The 19,507-nt window shown below is 33.8% G+C and overlaps 1 protein-coding gene across 1 annotated transcript in view; it reads left to right on the forward strand.

The window, feature by feature from the left end:
- UBR1 (ubiquitin protein ligase E3 component n-recognin 1) overlaps window positions 1–19,507 on the forward strand; it is a 166,584-nt gene that overhangs the window by 98,164 nt on the left and 48,913 nt on the right. The window contains exons 16-29 of the mRNA XM_070502794.1: window positions 799–979; window positions 3,786–3,847; window positions 4,141–4,251; window positions 4,975–5,040; window positions 5,307–5,408; window positions 6,939–7,002; window positions 9,092–9,216; window positions 11,287–11,339; window positions 12,450–12,552; window positions 13,422–13,470; window positions 13,864–14,018; window positions 15,440–15,539; window positions 16,481–16,590; window positions 18,847–18,933. Coding sequence (XP_070358895.1) covers window positions 799–979; window positions 3,786–3,847; window positions 4,141–4,251; window positions 4,975–5,040; window positions 5,307–5,408; window positions 6,939–7,002; window positions 9,092–9,216; window positions 11,287–11,339; window positions 12,450–12,552; window positions 13,422–13,470; window positions 13,864–14,018; window positions 15,440–15,539; window positions 16,481–16,590; window positions 18,847–18,933 — 1,368 coding nt within the window. The remainder of the gene's footprint in view (window positions 1–798; window positions 980–3,785; window positions 3,848–4,140; window positions 4,252–4,974; window positions 5,041–5,306; window positions 5,409–6,938; window positions 7,003–9,091; window positions 9,217–11,286; window positions 11,340–12,449; window positions 12,553–13,421; window positions 13,471–13,863; window positions 14,019–15,439; window positions 15,540–16,480; window positions 16,591–18,846; window positions 18,934–19,507) is intronic.

Below are 19,507 nucleotides of genomic sequence, written 5' to 3' on the forward strand. Positions count from 1 at the left end.
TGACTTCTCTTTCCCTGCCGTACTCATCCAGATTCGTCTTCCTTATCCTAAATGTATTTTATAATCCTAACTTATTGCCTATGTGTTTATTCTTTTTTGCCCTAATTACTTCCACCCTAGTCAAGATCCTTATCACCTTACACTTAGACTTTGTAATAATCTTCCTGTTGGTTTCCTTGTCTCCTAACATTACCTTCTCCAATCTGTTATCTTCAGTGACACCCAGTAATTCTTGAAGCAGTGTTGACTACATTATTATACTTCAGATACCATCACTGTATTAACATGTCAACGCCAAGACCTATTTCCAGTTTCATTGCTCATTAATTCCATCCATAAACCCTTTGGTTTGTCTAGTTTTTATTCCTCGCCACTGCCTGAACAGGAGTTGTACTTCCTCTTCTTTCTCTTTTTGTTTATTCTGTGTCTCTGTTTATAGTGCCACTGTCTCCTCTTTTCCCCATACTTAAATTCTGCATATTGTTTTACACTTCACTCTAAAGTTACTTTCACAAATATGTCTTCCCAATTGTTTGTGATTCTTTTTTTTTGCCCACTTAACGTGATTAGTTCGTACCATTTACATGGTACTTAGAATTTTTTACTTTAGTTGTAAGTGTGTGTGTATCTGTCCTATATTTCCAACTGACTTGCGGATCCTGTGGAGGTAGCCCTAGTAATACATAGAACAATTTTGTACATATTTAGTTTAATTTAGAAAAGTTAGTAAATATTTATTGAATGATGTGATAAAGTAGATAATTTGTCAATTTATTTGCATTTTCATTTTCCTTTTAGGAAGAACTCTTACTAGTGGCTTATAAAGACTGTCACAAAGCTGTGATGAGGTGCAGTACAAGTTTCATGTCTAGTAGCAAGACAGTAGTACAATTGTGTGGTCATACTTTGGAAACAAAGTCCTACAGAGTATCTGAAGATCTTGTAAGCATACATCTGCCACTCTCTAGGACTCTTGCTGGTAAGTGTGTGTTTGTCTTTTGCGTGTTTCTATTAGCTTTGTTTTCTAGATATTCAGAGTAATAGAATCATTTCTATTTTTGTTCTATGTAGTTATGTGTCACTGAACGATTGGGATATGTTCTGAGAAATGGAACATTAGGCACTTTCACCATTGTACGAACATCATAGAGTATACTTACACAAACCTAGTTGGTATAGCCTACTACACACCTAGGCTATATGATACTAATCTTATGGGACCACCATTGTATGTGCTGTCCGTCATTGACTGAAACATCATTATGCAATGCTTGACTGTACAGACATACTCAGATCAGATACTGCAGTTAAGAACTGTCACTGTCCTTCAAAGAGCTGTTGCCAGAATGTCTATCTAAGGATGCTTGTGCCTTTTATTATCTGGTTCAACTAATGGATCCTTATAGTATACACTTAACTCATTTCCCACTGAAATTTAAATATAGTAAAATCTTGTTGCTGATTTTTAACCCTCTTCTCGGCCTGATTGCACCAGTGGTTTGTCTGAGTCACTGTTCCTTTCACCACTAAAAGAAAGAAAGAAATAGATTTTCTTTAATCATCCTTTGGTTTGCATTTCCGTGTACATTGGCCCTGTCAGTTTTTTTTTTTTAAACAACTTATGGAAGTATATATATTTATATTTTTAATTGTGGTAAAATATACATAACATAAAATGGCAAATTTTACCATTCTTAATTGATAGTTCAGTGGCATTAAGTAATTCACATTGTTGTACAACCATCACCATCCATCTCCGGAATTTTTTTCATCTTCCCAAACTGAAATTCTGTACCTATGCAACATAACTCCTCATTTCCACCTCCCTGCAGCCCCTGGCAACCACCATTCTACTTTCTGTCTCCATATATGATGACTTGGCTACTCTGCGTACCTCATATAAGTGAAATCATATACATACTCTTTTATAATTGGCTTATTTCATTTAGCATAATGTCCTCAAAATTTATCCATGTTGTAGCTTGTGTCAGAAATTCCTTCCTTTTTAAGGCTAAATAATATTCCATAGTATGTATATACCACATTTTGTTAATCCATTCAGCCACCAATGGATACTTGGTTTGCTTCCACCTTTTGGCTATGTTGAATACTGTTGCTATGAATGTGAGTGTACAAATAGCTGTTTGAGTCCTTGTTTTCAATGCTTTGGGGTATATACCTGTAAGTGGAATTGCTAGAACAAAAGGTAAATCCTACTTTTTAATTTTTTTTTTTTTTTAAAGATTTTATTTTTTGCTTTTTCTCCCCAAAGCCCCCCGGTACATAGCTGCGTACTCCCCGCTGTGGGTTCTTCTAGCTGTGGCATGCGGGACGCCGCCTCAGCGTGGTCCGATGAGCAGTGCCACGTCCGCGCCCAGGATTCGAACCAACGAAACACTGGGCCGCCTGCAGCGGAGCGCGCGAACCTAACCACTCGGCCACGGGGCCAGCCCCCCTACTTTTTAATTTTTTGAGGAACCACTAGACTCTTGTTCATAGCAGCTGCACCATTTTATGTTCCCACCAGCAGTGCACAAGGATTCCAATTGCTCCACATCCTTGCTGACACTTCTTTTTTTTTTCATTTCACAGTAGTACTGGGTCAAAGAGACCCAATATTTGAATTGTTTATCCTTTTCCACAGAGCCATACATGGCTTTCTTTTTTTTTCTTGAAGTCATAACAGTTTATAACATCGTGAAATTTCAGTTGTACATTATTATTTGTCAGTCACTGTATAAATGCGTCCTTTCACCCCTTGTGCCCAACCCCCAACCCCTTTCCCCCAGTAGCCACTAAACAGTTCTCTTTATCTGTGTTTTTGTTTATCTTCCACAGATGAGTGAAATCATGAAGTGTTTGTCTTTCTCTGTCTAGCTTATTTCGCATAACACCCTCAAGGTCCATCCATGTTGTTGTGGATGGGACAGTTTTGTCTTTTTTGTGCCTGAATGGTATTCCATTTTGTTTTCTTTTTTTTAGTAGCCATCCTAATGGATGTGAAGTGGTATCTCATTGTGGTTTTGATTTGCATTTCCCTAATGATTAGCACTATTAAGCATCTTTTCCTGTTTTTATTGGCCATGTGTATATTTTCTTTGGAGAGATGTCTATTCAAGTCCTTGTCTAATTTTTAATCAGATTTTTTGGTTGTTGTTGAGTTGTTGGGGTTCTTTATATATTCTGGATATTAATTGCTTATCAGATACATGATTTGCAAATATTTTATCCCATTCTGTGGGTTGCCTTTTCACTCTCTTTCTAGTGTCTTTTGATGCACAAAAGTTTTTAATTTTGATGAAGTCTGATTTATTTTTCCTTTGGTTGCCAGTCCTTTTGGTGTCGTATCCAAGAAATTATTGGCAAATCCAGTGTCATGAAGCCTTTTTCCTGTGTCTTCTTCTAAGAATTTTATAGTTTTAGCTCCTATGTTTAGGTCTTTGATTCATTTTTAGTTAATTTTTATATATGATGTAATTGACGTGATTTTATGTTGCTTCTATTTTTATAAAAAATGCTTAGATTAGTCTTCATTTCTTTTGATGCTTGGTTAAGAGCCAGAATAAACATATCTTGAGAGGCAGCATATTACCTTTTACACAATATAGACTCTTAAATATGTTGGTAATATTGTTTCAAAATTAGAAATCAAAAGTTTGTATTCTAAGATGTCATTTCTAAACTCAATAAATATATAAATCTCACAAGTTTCCAAACTTGATTAGTTAACTAGGAAACAACTGAGTTTATTGATTTCTCATTTTTCTCCTTTTTTTAACCTTTAGGTCTTCATGTACGTTTAAGCAGGCTTGGCGCTGTTTCAAGACTGCATGAGTTTGTGCCTTTTGTAAGTGACTCTATTGAGTACTGATTTGCTTATATCATATTTCTAAACATTTCTTGTTTGAGGAGTGGGAAGAAAAATAATACTTTGAAACCCACTTGAATAATTCTCATTTAGGAATTTTACATCTATATATAGTACATTGAAACCTGAATCACAGGGACTTGGAGTCATCTAGTATCTAGTTCAAGCCATTCCGTTTTACAGACGAGAAACTGAGGAACATATAGTGCCTTAACTTCGAGACACATCCAAGCTCTGTGCGAAATAATGAAATGGACTCACTTCTGTTTCAGGAGGACTTTCAAGTAGAGATACTAGTGGAATATCCTTTGCGTTGTCTGGTATTGGTTGCCCAGGTTGTTGCCGAGATGTGGCGAAGAAATGGGCTCTCTCTCATTAGCCAGGTATGGCAAAGCCTATTATTCACATTTGTGAATGTGGTCATTTTCTGATTTTTTTTCTTTTATATAAATTTTGCCTGTGTCCCTGGCTTTTGCTGAGTATTTGCTTTCTGTTCTCTTGCGTAAACTCAGAAACGAAAGTTCTAGTGACCATATCAACATTTTTCCACTTATCGTATTGCGTGGATAGAGTAGGTGAAAGCCAGCAGTACCACCAGAAACCTGCCATTAATATAGGTCTTTTCTGAAGGTTACCTTACTTGGGAACCTGTATTCCCACCACTTGTCTTAGTTGAAGACTACCTTACAAGTTTTCCTTCTGTTTTAGAGCAAATAAGGAGAAGTACTTTTCCTAAAAGGTGGGGAAACAGAACTTGTGAAAATACCATTTGTGAGAAAAACGGTGTTGTAATTGATTGTAGAAGTTAGGTTGCTTTTATCAAAGTGGGTATTTTAAACTTAGGGGAAATAAATTGTTTTGTTACACATGTTGACAGTAATAGCTAATATAGAGCATTTTTAACTCTGAAATATTTTCATACCATATTTCCTCACTGTATCCTCATAAATCCCTTAAAATGAGTCATAGATTTCTAACTTTTTTTTTGGCACTAAGAAGTTCTTGAGGTTTCTAGTCTATAGAACGTTTCAAGAATAGTTTTTATTGAGAATTCTGTTTGAAATAAAACAATTCATTTAGCTTCTTTTCTATCTTTTATTTTATAGGTGTTTTATTACCAAGACGTTAAGTGCAGAGAAGAAATGTATGATAAAGATATCATCATGCTTCAGGTACCTATTTAAATTACTTATGATATTTATGTCTTAACCTTTCTTCTTAGATTCTTTATAATAAGAGATGTCAATTGTAATTATTTTTAACTCTAGTTACTTAAATTTTTCTCACTGTTAAAACTGAATATGGTATCATAAGAAATGGAAAGGACTACTACATTATCTTCTGCAGACTGACATTATAATTTTTCTGACAGTCCTACTAGAGACAGATGTTTCTCCATTTAATACATAAGAACTGTGAATCTGTATTTCTTTCACAGATTGGTGCATCTTTAATGGATCCCAACAAGTTCTTGTTACTGATACTTCAGAGGTATGAACTTGCTGATGCTTTTAATAAGACTATTTCCACAAAAGACCAGGTAAGCCACAGAAACTGCTATGTGAATTAATTCCAAAGGAAATATTATTAACAATTTTAATTATATTTAAGATTTTTGTATCTTTATGTGTATCTCCAAAAATCACACATATACATATTACATGCATATATATCTACATGTAGACACATATACTCTTTTCACTCTATAAAAATTAGGATATATAGATTAACAAAAAAGCAGAAAAGTCATATGAAACACTGCCTTCTAGATATGATCACTTTAAAAGTTTTGGTGTCTTGTTTGTTTTTAAAGTAAAAATTGGGTCATTTTGTATGTGCTGTTTTGTAATTTGCTTCTTGTGCTTAATGAAATATTGTGGTAGGTTTTCTCTTGTCACTAAATAAATATACAACTACAGTGTCTGTTTTTTTACATCATAATTTTTAGTGGCTGTATAGTATTACACTATATGAATGCATTATACTTAGTCACCCATTGCTGAAGAGGTTTTTCTAGTTTTTTTGGTCTTATAAACATCTCTCTACCTCAAGATTTAAACGCTTGCCTAGTTACTTTGTTAAGATAAATTTTTAGAAGTGGATTTTCTGGAGAAAACCATGTGTTCTTTGTTAAGACTCATAATATGTATTGTCAAACTGCTCTCAGAGAAGTTACTCCAATTTAAGCTCTCTCAAGCAGTATGTACAACTTTAATGGCACTGGTATTTTAAATCTTTGTTGATCTGATAGGTGAAAGATGGTGTTTCATTTTCGTTTGTAGTTCTTTAGTTATTAGTGTTGTTAACCATGTTTTCATGATTATTGGCCTATTTTTCTTTTTGTACTGAGTTATCTGTTCCTGCTCTTCACTCTTTTTCTGTTTTTGTAAGAGTTCCTTGTTTAGTGAAGATATTAATTCTTCATTTACTGTATTTGTTACGTTTTTCACAGTTTATAATTTGTCTCATGGAGTTTCGTCACATCTTCATTGTTTTAGTATTTGATACCAGCTTATAAAGTAGCCCTTGACTACTTTGAATTTACGAATCACATTATATTATTCTTTCAAATTAGAAGTCACTTGCAAAGGACCAAAGAAGAGAATACAAAATACAAAGCTAATTTTCAGTCATGTTTTATTCTCAGTGAAAATGAATATCTAATTTACTATAGTGCTAAATAAGAGGTGTTTTAGAGAAGGGTACTCTCACTATACCGTTTGGTATCTATTTGAAGCCACTCTCTCAGCAACCTAGGTAAGAAGGAAGCCACAAGTAGGGGGAAAGTTAAGTATTAGAGTTAGTTTGTTGACTTAAGGCTATATGGGGAATAATGATAATGAAAGCAATAATATTTGACAGTTCTTATTGAGTTCTTGTTATATGTCAGGTATTGTGAACCTTGTTGACTTTAATGTCAGAAAGGGAATTTACTCACCTCATTATTCTCTGTTGCTTTGATCTGAAAGAAAATACTGAACTGGATGGACCATGAGTCTGATCCAGAAATGTTTGTTTTATGGAGGTTTTTGATTGTTATGTAACTAATTTATTCTTTTCTGTTCTATAGGATTTGATTAAACAATATAATACATTAATAGAAGAAATGCTTCAAGTTCTCATCTATATTGTGGGTAAGATTAAAACATGTTTTGAAATAGAACATGGGTTACTTTTTAGAAAGAACGTTAATAAAAACTGTAATTTATCATTTTACTCTTCTCCCACATACAACGTAGAATATTAAAGATTAATGTGGCTAATGTGATCGATATGTTTAGAAACCTACATTTAAATGAGCACAGCTGTTACATCTTTGCTCTTCAATACCTGATTTGTAATTATTTGGACTTGTTTGTAGAGGTCTGGAATATAATTATCCTACTTAGAAATGTAGATGAAAAATACCTATATGCTAAGTGCTAAAGATTTTACGTGTATATATATATATATGAAACGTCAAAGTCAGGTCTAAGTAGAATATGTTTTCATTATGTCATTCTGTTAAATCACTTTGTGCGAATATTGGCCATAGTTTTTCTTTTGTATATTTTATATTATAGTCTCTGTTGATTTTACCAACTAAGTAAAAATTCTTGAATTCTCTTCTGGTTCTTATTTCTTACTTAACTGCAACAGACACTGCTTTGTATTAAAAGTTCCTAGTGAGGATTCTAGCCATTAGCTAAATCTGAAAACGTGGGTTCATTTTATTTGTTGTTTGTCAGAGGGCTAATTGCTGGACTAGCAGCTTGTCATAGCAGGAAGTGTGGTAGGCGTTCACTGCTAAGTGAGATGCAAATCTTCTGGGCACTGACTCTTCCTGTCCAGAATATTCCATAGGAAACTGATGAAAAAAATGGACAAATTGAGAATGTGTAAAAGATTTTTAAGTTGATGATATACTTTATTAAATTATAAAAACGAGAATTTTTGTGTTTGTTCTTGGAATACTCTATGAAGAATTTCTAATACCATACTATATTTTTGCTGTTTTGTATTGTTACTATTTTTTTATTGCTACTGTTATTTTAGTGTTACTGCATTTACCTGAATTTATTGGGTTTTTTCCTTCTATGTAATTTGATTTTTAGTTAGTACTTGCTATATTCTTGAGTATATGTTCATTACTTTCAAGAGTCAACATTTAAAATATATATATATATATAAAACCTCTTATTTTATAATAGAAAAAACATTAAGAAGTAGAAGATTCAGATTAGGAATCGGAAGATGTAGTTTTGGTCTTGCTGTCAACCATCAAGAGCATGCCATTTACATTCTTTGGGTCTCAAATTTATATTTGTAAAATGTGAAGGGAATCTACATGATCTCTAAACTTCTAGGGAATACTGTTGTTGGTGGGGGAAAAAATTGAAAATTCCCAAATACTTTACAAATGTGAGGAGGAATGAGTCTGTTCGAAATGAATTCACTTACCAAAAAGTCATTCTTTGGCTAATTTGTAGAATTCATCAAATCTCTTACGCAAAAGGATTCCTGTCTTTGTAATAACCCTCTTTTAGAATTGTAGGACTTTGTACACATGTTGTAATATTAACAATCAATAGTGACATAAGGCCAGATATTGTAAACCTTCTTGAGGCAATGGGAATTAGATGCTGCTGACACCAGTGAAGTCCCCATAGTTAATTTAGCTATTTTCTTTCTCCATTTGGCAGTTTATTAAGATGAAAAATGGAAACATGATCATGTGGACATTTTAGCAACACTAGTCATTCCTGATACATATTATTGTTTTGTCGTTTAACCCCTAAGACATTTTTAAGTGTTTTTCAGTTTTCACTTTGTTGTTTCTTAAACAACAAGTAAGACAAAACTGTAGAAGATCTTGAAAGAAAAGCTATCATTCAGTGGTGGCCACTGCTCATTCAATTCTGCCCTTTTTTCTGGATTAGAAACACATGCTAATTTAATTGAGGGGCCTTGTTGATAATGTGTATGTGTATGTATACGTGTGTTTGTGTGTGTATAATAAGTAAGTTAAGAGGCGGCCTGTGTTCTTCAGATCTCTTCATTTTTCTTCCTCTGTCTTTCAGCAGATAGACTTTTCTTTTTCAGATTAGGAACATGTCCAAATAATTTTTCGTCTCTCCCTCATAGACATAATTTAATGCAATCTTCTGTGTATTAAGTGCTCGTGGTGAGAAGAGATTTAAAGAGAAAACAATTAATTGTTTTTCTTTTCATTGTTTCTATTAGGAGAGCGTTATGTACCTGGAGTGGGAAATGTGACCAAAGAAGAGGTCACAATGAGAGAAATTGTTCACTTGCTTTGTATTGAACCCATGCCTCACAGTGCCATTGCCAAAAATTTACCAGAGAATGTAAGTCCAATTTTGTTTTTTACTCCATTCACCTCAAGATGGGATAGTTGTTTTCTTTTTCTTTAACTGGAAGCTGCTTAGTTTTAGGAAAATTTGTTTAGCAGATTTTGCAGATATAAAACTATCACCATTCATTTTTTAATGGTATAAACTTCTGGGCTTTTGAGCACTAGGAAATATTTTAGAAACATTCTGACTATTTAGAAAGTATTTTAGAACAAGAAACTCCTTGACTTTTTGTTTACTTTAAAATAAGATTTCTCCAGAGGAAAAGGAGACTCCTTGAAATTCTGAGACTATTTAGGTGGTGTGTTAGTGTGAGTCTTTTGAGAAGCAGATGTCAAGACAAAAACATTTAAGATTGTGTTAGGAGCAATGGCTATGAGAGAAAATGGTGAGAGAGCTGGGAAAGACTGGGAGAGCCATCACACTGTGATACAATCTGACTCCAGGTGAAGGAAAGAGGGAAGGAAGGTTAGATAGAAGCATCCTGGACTGCTGGGTAGTCTAATCAAGGTTTGATGCCTTCCCATGTCTCCCAGAGTGAGCCTATATTAGTATCTCTGTTCCCTCTAATTGGAGATCTGCATGGTGCCATCTCAGGGCCTCCACAGGTGCTATTTATGTTTTTGTATATACTGATATTGAAGTAGTGGTCCTAAAGATTATCAGTCTCCTATTTTTTCCCCTGAGATTTAATTATGAATTAGAACAATGATTCTTAAAAGAGAATTAGAGGGGCTGGCCCCATAGGCAAGTAGGTTAAGTTCACGCGCTCAGCTCTGGCGGCCCAGGGTTTCACTGATTCCGATCCTGGGCATGGATATGGCACTGCTCATCAGGCCATGCTGAGGCAGGCTGTGCCCCACACAGCACAACCAGAGGCACTCACAACTAGAATATACAACTATATACCGAGGGGCTTTGGAGAGAAAAAGGAAAAAAAAAAAGAATTATACTTATCTGTACTATCAAGGCTTTCCAGAGAAGTAGAATAGAGATAAGCTTTGACTATTGGTCATTTCCCCCCCAAATTATTTGTATCTTTTTAAAATTTCATTGTTAACTGATTCTCAAAATGTAACCACTTGACATATCACCTTCATAACTTTTGCATATCCATCTACCAATTTTATAGTTGTTAATACATTTTTAAGTCAACTTATATTTTTATTTAGCATCTTTCTAAGCAATGATATCAGTGAAATAGTAGGTTTGACATCCTAGATTATTTTTTCCTAATACATACTAAAATAAGTGAATTAACTATTCAAAATTTTTAAAATGTATAACTCTGTGCCACCTAAAATAATTTCACATACCACTAATGATATTGCCTACTATACTTTGCAAAACAAAATGCTTTTAGGGCATATAAAACTTTTCACTGCTTACCCTAAGTACATTTTTTTTGAAAGAGGCTGAATTTCTTAATTTTTATAAGACTATAGGAATCTATGAGCTTACTTTAGTATCTTGACTAGGTCCTTATCCTGATTGTAAATGATTTCATTAAAAAAAATAATATTCTTTGTTCAAGGAAAAGTTCAGGCCAGTCAGAAAAAAAACGATTAAAATTGCAGAAGCCAGAATACATTTGGACATCTACCTATGTATTTTGCTGTAGATCCCATTTATCTTGTTACCTTGGCTTTAGGGATTAGTACAGCATGAATATGTGCTTAAATGATGTGGATGATGAACATACTGCGTAAAGAAAAGCTCTTTTTCTTTGAACTATTGGTATTGTGTGTTTGTGTGTATGCGTGTGTAACACATATGAGGGCAAACTTAGATAAAATTTCTTCCTAAAGAATTTTATATATAGGTCTTATCTCTGTTAAGAAATGGGTCCCTCAAAACAAAGCTAATTGGTTTTAGACCTATTTTTTTATATTGGAAATTGATCTTTTTTTGTTGTTTACAAAGTATTTCAGGAATGCTGTTGAAAATGTATTTTCATTTCAACATGAAATGTTGAAATGTATGAAAATGAAAATTTATCAGTTTACAGTAAGAGAAGAAAGTTATTACATGAAGGTAAAAATCACAAAAATATTGTTTCAACAGGAAAATAATGAAACTGGCTTAGAGAATGTCATAAACAAAGTGGCCACATTTAAGTAAGTATTTAATGTTTACCCTTATTCTGAGAGGTAGACTGATCTTTGTTCTTGTACTCAGGATACTTTGTAGAAGCTCTGAAGCTCTTGCCTGAACTCCTAGGAACAAGAATGGAGTACAGATTAGAAGGAGTGAGAATGAGGGCCACACAGTAGGCACCTAGTACATGTTTGTTGAAGAAATGAGTGTTTTGGACAGGTGAATGAGAAATATCTGTGATATTAGGTAACTTGGTGAGTAAACAGAGAAACCTTTCTGATAGTCTCTTTTCCATCAATTCTAAGCGATGACTTTATTTATCCTATAAATTTTTATTTTATGTGCTAATTTTAGACTTTTCTCTAGCAGGCTTAAAATAGTATTTTAGAATCCTTTCATTCTTTGAGATAATATAAAATGAAAATAAGATTTTAAGTAGATTAATTCTTGAAATTTAAAAAATTGATATTGGTAGTGAATTTCTACTTATTATAGTATTGCATTTATAGATAAATTACTAGATTCAAGTAACTTTAAAAATAGGTTGTAGGTTTTTTTATCCTCTAATAATGCTCAGTGAAATAGTTCACTTAAGAATTCAGTTGAAACCAAAAACTAATGTGCAGAACAAATATGGTTTACTCTTTTTAGCCTTGATAGTTTTTTTCCTTACAGTGCTATACAGAGCATTCAACACTGTACCTTCATCTACAGTTGGCTAAGGCCGTGATGTCTCACTACCATTTTAGATTTGACCTTAGACAAGGTAGTGTGCTTTAATTGGGCAGGCAGCCTATAGGTTTCAGAGGCTAAAGAAGCAGCCTTAGGGATTTAAGTAGGGCGTAGGATCAGATCTATATAGCATAAAATAAACTTCCTCAGATTTGTTTGAATTTCATAATTGTTAAACACAACTTAGGTGTTATCAGGACTTGGAGCTCACAATGTAGGTTTTTAGTTTTACTATTGGAATGAAACTTGTCATTTCAGTTTAAGAAAGCTGAATGAGATATGACTATGTTTTCTTCCTCTAGATTTTGACTTTTAGATTTTTTTTTAGTTTCCTGTTTTTTCTGTATTCTGTATTTCAGGAACACTGCAGTTCATCTCTGTATTTTCTGTCTGTTTAGGAAACCAGGTGTATCAGGTCATGGAGTTTATGAACTGAAAGACGAATCACTGAAAGACTTCAATATGTACTTTTATCATTACTCCAAAACACAGCATAGCAAGGTAGGAAAAGTTATCCTCTTCAGTAAATAAACCTAAAAGCCGTCATGCTTTCTAACTCCACAGAAAAATTCCTGGTTTTTCTATAATTTCATGCTGGTTCTCATTAATAGAGGCCATTTTCTCACCCAAGAAATTAAAATGGAATCAATAATGTAATCTGGTATACAGGGAATATTTAAAATTTCCAGATTATACTAAAAACAGCCTTAATAGCTGTTTTAGGGGGAGAAGGATTCAATCAAGGATCGTGAACTACGTTAGGTGTCTTGTTTCTCTAGTCTCCTTTAATTTAGGATAATCTTTTTGCCTTTTTTGTCATTTATAATGTTGACAGTTCTATAGAGTACAGGCTAGTTGTCTTTTAGAACATCCTATATTCCGCATATGTCTGATTATATTCTCATGATCAGATTCAAGTTAAACATTTTGGGACAAAAATACTACATAAGTGATATATCACATCAGTGGGCACATAATATCGATTTGTTCTAGCAAGGGTGGTGCTTGATTTTTTAAAGTGATATCTGGTTTTGTGCTTATAAAATTGGTAATTTCTAGCCCATAGTACAATCCCCTGTACATAAGAGGCGCTAGGTAAATATTGTTAACTGAAAGAATAGGAACTAAATTCTTGACGAGGACTGTTACCCATCTATTTTGCAGTGACCTTTCCTAGAACAGCCATTTTATTTCTGGGACAAGGTTGCTTCCCCCCCCCCCCCCACAAGGTTGCATTTTGAATACCTCCTTCAGTATATGAAGTATTTTGGTAGGTTGGTGAATCTTCCCTGCCTGCTTCAAAGTATTCCATTGGTTTCATGCTTGCCAAGCAATATATTTAAAGATAAACTTTTTCTTTTTTTTAATAGGCTGAACATATGCAGAAGAAAAGGAGAAAACAAGAAAACAAAGATGAAGGTAAAAACTGAGATTCTGAATTGCCTCATTTTGACTATTTTCTTTGGGTTTGTATCAGCAAAGCATACAGGTTTTTTTTATACAGTTTTTTTTTGGTTTTTTTGTCATTTTTTTGAGAGTGGGCAACTAGTGGAAGCACAAAGAACTCTGGTTCCTGTTCATATATTAAGATATGGCCCATATCAGTAGTGATAAAATTTAAGCTTATGGTAAATGGAGTTTATTCTGGATGACTGACATAGTGACTTATATTTCCCTTGACGTTGATGTTTTCAGTGCTTTAAAGTTCAGTAACAAAAATCATGTGGTGTTTTGCATGTTTAGCATATAGGACAACCCAAATAAAAATGTACTTGTTTGTCTCTTCTGCCATCCATCTCCCACCCACTGTAGCGTTACCACCACCACCGCCTCCTGAATTCTGCCCTGCTTTCAGCAAAGTGGTTAACCTTCTCAATTGTGATATCATGATGTACATTCTTAGGACCATATTTGAGCGGGCAGTAGACATAGATTCTAACTTGTGGACTGAGGGTATGCTCCAGATGGTATGTATATCTGAAATACTTTCTCAACTTCAAGTCCTAGAGTTCTTAGAGGCCTGGAGAAGATCCCTGGTCTAACTTTCTAACTTCAGTCAGAACCACAACTAGAGCACCTGTGACCTACGGGTCATTAAAAATAGCTTAGATGTGTAATGTACAGCATGGGGACTATAGTTGATAATACTGTATTGCATATTTGAAAGTTGCTTAGAGAGTAGATCTTAAAAGTTCTCATCACAAGAAAAAAAATCCTATAAGTGTATAGTGGCGGATGTTAATTAGACTAATTGTGGTGATCATTTCACAATGTATACAAATATTGAATCAGTAAGTTGTATACCTGAAACTAATATAATGTTGCATGTCAGTTATATCTCAACAAAAAAAGACTAAAAAAAATGGCTTAGATATGGCACAGATTTTCTTAGTGACATATTCTCATGTTTTTGGCATACTTACTCTTGGGCATCATTTATACATTTTTTTTAAAAGTCCTTCTGCTAATTATAAATTGGCATATCATTATTACAGCATAATTTTCTATATTTTCTATTTCACTTGTATTATAAGGAGACAGAATGATAAAGATTTGAAAACAGACAGGTCTAGGTTTGAATCTTGAGTTACCTCGCTTCCTATTTAGGAGCAAAGAATAATTTCCCCATTGGTGAAAAGGATCTGTGTGTAATTATTTCATAGAGTTGTTATGAGAATTAGCTTATTGAGTGGAAGCAGCTGTTTTTTCTTGATACTGTATGGGTAAATTACTTAATAATGCTACCTTTGGTAGCTGTAACTGGATATTTATTTAGCACTTGCCTAACTAAATTCTTTTTTTCTTTGGCTGTTCTTGGGCTGGAGGCTCTAAATGCTGTCATACTGTATGTTTATCTCAATAATTGTTATAACAGTGGTAAACACATGCAGTAAAAAATTTCAAACCTTAGAGATATATTTGAAATCAAAAGTTAAAATTTCTCTCCCTGCCTCCCAGTGCCCTACCTAGGAGATAAGCACTGGCAAAGGTTTGTATCTTCTGGAAATCATTCCACGTTAGCACATGTAAGCCGTGACAGCTGCATATTCCATCTGGATATCTATAATGCATTTAACCAGTCTCTTAGTAATAGACATGTAGGTTGTTTTCAGGTATTTGTATAACAGCTGTGTTATTTTACTAAACTCTAAAATTGTTGCCACTCTAAGAGGTGAAAAATAGGATGGTCTTGTTTTAACTCACATTTCTTTAGTTTTAAATGAAGTTGAACATTTTTAATATGTGTATTTATCATTTCTCTATGAACTGCTTATTCATAACCTTTGCCCATTTTTTATGTGTCCGTTTGCTTACTTTTATACCTCCATTTAAAATATATTTACCTAAAGAAGTAACGTTTTAAAGATCTCATATTTTCCTCCTTCAGGCATTTCATATTCTGGCATTGGGCTTACTAGAAGAAAAGCAGCAGCTTCAAAAAGCTCCCGAAGAAGAAGTGACATTTGACTTTTACCATAAGGCTTCAAGTATGTTTTAATATAATTTTTCAACACACTTTCAGCTAATTACCAACTTATAATTGAAAGTTTAACTCTTACAGAGTTTTAATATTTCAATCCTTAAAACAGAAAAAACCGAAATTGTCTTTTTCTACCATCTTTAGTTTTTAACTAATATTTTCAACAATACAAATATATTTTTTAATCCCCAACTACAATCCTTTCATTGTGTAATCCCATGCCCCTTTTTGGACTGGCTGCATACATTGATGATTTCTTACTTTCATTCCTTGTCTCAGTATTACCAAGTATTTGCTGCTGCATAAACCATAACGTTCACATTACCTGTCTACGGAAGATATTCACGTTCCTGAGTTTAAAATGGTTGCAGGAGTCTGAGTGAATGATGTGTTCGTTTTGTACTCTTTTCAACATGGAAAAGCAGAATAGGTTTAGATTAGATTTTTATTAAATGCTACCTGATTAAGATAGTTTTTTCAAAGCACATTCCAGGGACATTGATTTTAAGACCAACAACAGAAAAGCATCTCATTTTCTATTTACATACTGTATTTTTTAGATCCCTGAAGACATCATAAACCTATTCAGTTTATGGATATAATAGCTCCTGCTTCCATATGTTTGGGAGCTTTGGTTTTCATTAAGTACTTTTGCTAGACAGTGAGGTAAGTGGAGGAATGGCGACAGACAGATTGTTAAGGATGGCTCTCACTTAGCCCCAACGGGAAATATATAGGAGAGACTTAAAGTAATTCTTTTTCAGGTTATTTAATTTAGTACTTAGTACTTCATGTAATTGCAGTTTCTTCCATTGAAAAATTAATGAAGTTAAGGTATTAATTGCAAACTTTGGTTATCAATGTGAATAACATTAACTATAAATTATAATTTTTACATAATTTTGAAGATATATATTTATGATATGTAATTTTTGTATTTTACAAAAGGATTGGGAAGTTCAGCCATGAATGCTCAAAATATACAAATGCTTTTGGAAAAGCTCAAAGGAATTCCTCAGTTAGAAGGGCAGAAGGACATGATAACATGGATACTCCAGGTAAACCTGAAAAATGATCATATCTTGGTTTAAATATTTAAGAATCCTCTGTTTGCCTCTGGTCATAATGTCATTTACTACTGATTTTCATGGTCATTCATATTTTTTCTTGTTAGTAATTCTATTTTCCTATGTTTTGGTGGAGGGTTTCTCTTAAATAAATTAAGGTGGATTCATTTGTGTTGTTATTCATTCAACATGTATTGAATGCACATGTATTACATGCCTCCTGTGTGCCGTGCTCATTTCTAGACTCTGAACAAGACAGATAAGCTTGCTATCATGGAGCATACACTTTAGTTGTGGTACAGACAATAAGAAAATATCAGGATAATTGAGTAGAAGAGTAGGGGGTAAAACTTTAGATGGGTAATTAGAAAAGCCTCTCTCGGGGGGTGACATTGGAACTGAACGACATGGAGCCAGTCTTATAAAAATCTAGAAGAGTACTCCAGAAAGAGGAATAGCAGTGCAAAAGCTCTGAGGTGGCCAGAAAGAAGGCTAGTGTGACTGGAACCCAATGTGGGAGGGAGAGGAAGGTAGGCAACAAGGTCAGAGGCAGCCAGGGGCCAGATTATAGAGGACCTTACAGGGGACTTTACAGGTCAGGTGTAAAGTGGTAGATTTTAATTTTGAGGACAGTGGGAAACCACTGAAGGATTTTAAGTGACATAATCTGGTCTGTATTTTTACAGGATCACTCTGGCTGCTCTTGGGTAAATGGATGATAGGGGATGAGAGTAGAAGCAGGGAAACTATTAGGAGACTATTGCAGTAATCTTGGTAAGAAATGAGCATGATGTGTGCTAGGATGCAGTTGACAAGAAGCTGGACTCATTCCAGTATAATTTGATGGTAAAATCTATAGAACTTGTTGATAGATTTGATGGAAGGGACGAGGAAAATCAAGGAGTCAAAGATGATTCCTGGGTTTGGAATATGAACTATTGGATGGCAGTCCCTTTGGGGAGGAGTGAATAGGGTAGGAAGAGAGACCAGGAATGTTACTTTAATAGAAAACCCCCCATATAGAAACATGAAGCTATGGTTATGGAGCTTCCTCACTCACTGTGTTTATTAAAATATTCTGATGTTATCAGCTAAATATTGTTTTGATAATTAGGATATAGGGTGGTTATTTTCCACATTCAGACAAATTGGGGCTCTTTGTCCTGATTTATACTTCAAGAAGTCAGCGCTTTTAACTACTTAATCAGGGACACTCCTTAAACAAGCTTGATATAATTGGATATGTAACTATAAGATAATAATGTTATTATTCAGACTTCTCTTGAACTAGATTTCATGAATATTTAGTATTTGTGTTAAATTCACCAATATAATCATTTTAAAATATAAAACCAAAACAGAAACAAAGGAAGTAGATAACTATTCTACCGTTATTAAGAAGGTAAATTGAACCGTCATTTAGTCCAGCATTTATATCCTACAGACGTGGTGTTACAAATTGGAGGTCTATTCTTAAAAATTCATTTTTTGTTAGAGAATCAAAGTTCACTGTCAGAATATACAAAAAGCACAAGTATTTGCTCCTAAAAACCTTAGGTATTTTACCCAAATGCTGAATATAAAGTTGTGTTTTAAGTTCCTTGTAGGACATTTTCCCACGAGACTGAGGCTCCTTCACTGTATCAATAAGTTTTATGGATCTGCCATCCTATTGCTGAAACCTTGATATTTGTTAAAAAGAATGAGATAGATCTATTTAAGCTATTGTGGGAACATCTTTAAAGATAAATGATTAAGTGAAAAAGGAAAGTAGGAAACAGTGTATATAGTCAGATGGCTTTTTATGACAATATGTGTAAATATAAAGAAATATATCTTGTGATAATTTTTATTCTTGGAAAAATACTAATCTTTAATTGATTTTGGGGAAAAGACTGGCATCAGGAAGAGGGGATTTCACTTTCTGTTTTGTATCTTTGTCTTTATATATCTTTGCATTAAAAGTGTTCTCTTAAATTAATTTTTCCCCCCTGGCAAAAGTAGAGCTTATATGCTCACAGCTGCAGACTGAATCAGCTGATTTTGCTACCCAACCACCTCCTTAGCTGGATTGCTGATTGACGAGGGGAGCTGTTTGTCACAGTCAGGAGTCACTTTATATATATTTATTTATCTACAGTTTAAGTCAAAGATGTTTGGATACATCATGATAAAATCAGATTAGTGAATTTTTCTTTTCCTGATCAGTGTAACCAAATCTTTTAACATTTCACCTGTTTTTCTCAGATGTTTGACACAGTGAAGCGATTAAGAGAAAAATCGTGTTTAATTGTAGCAACTACATCAGGATCAGAATCTGTTAAGAATGATGAGGTAATAACCTTATAATAATGGTGACGCTTATTTCTGGCTTTGAAATTTACTGCCGTAAGGGAGCTGCTTCTTTGTTGGAAGGAACCTCTTGGTTGTAAAATATATGAGATGTGCATCTTCTTTTGTTCACTGTGTTTCTATACTGTAGGGATTAGTGGTACCTGAGACATAGTCATCCAGTATAATACATGTATTTTACAAAAGCAAAGGAAGTTGGTGTATAGCAGAGCTCTATTGGAAAATACCATGTTGTATTAATTTTTAAAATATTTTAATATCTGAAATTGGGATATTCCTCACAATCAATGGTTTCTTATAACTTAATCAGCAACATTCTTTTCTTAGTGGACATAAGATAATGATACATCTTATATTCAGTGACAAACAGTAATATTTGGGTTATGAATTTCCATAATATAACAAATCAGGCTTTGATGATTCTAATCTTAAAATTATTAGAATATTATTACTTGTGGTTAACTATCTTTCCTAAAAGAAAAACAGTGGACTTAAGTTAGAATAAACAATACAAAGGCACCAGTACATCTCAGTAATATTATTAAAGTTCTCAGTC

Source organism: Equus asinus, chromosome 2 (genome assembly GCF_041296235.1).
Source record: "Equus asinus isolate D_3611 breed Donkey chromosome 2, EquAss-T2T_v2, whole genome shotgun sequence".
In the NCBI taxonomy this organism is placed as follows: Eukaryota; Metazoa; Chordata; class Mammalia; order Perissodactyla; family Equidae; genus Equus; species Equus asinus.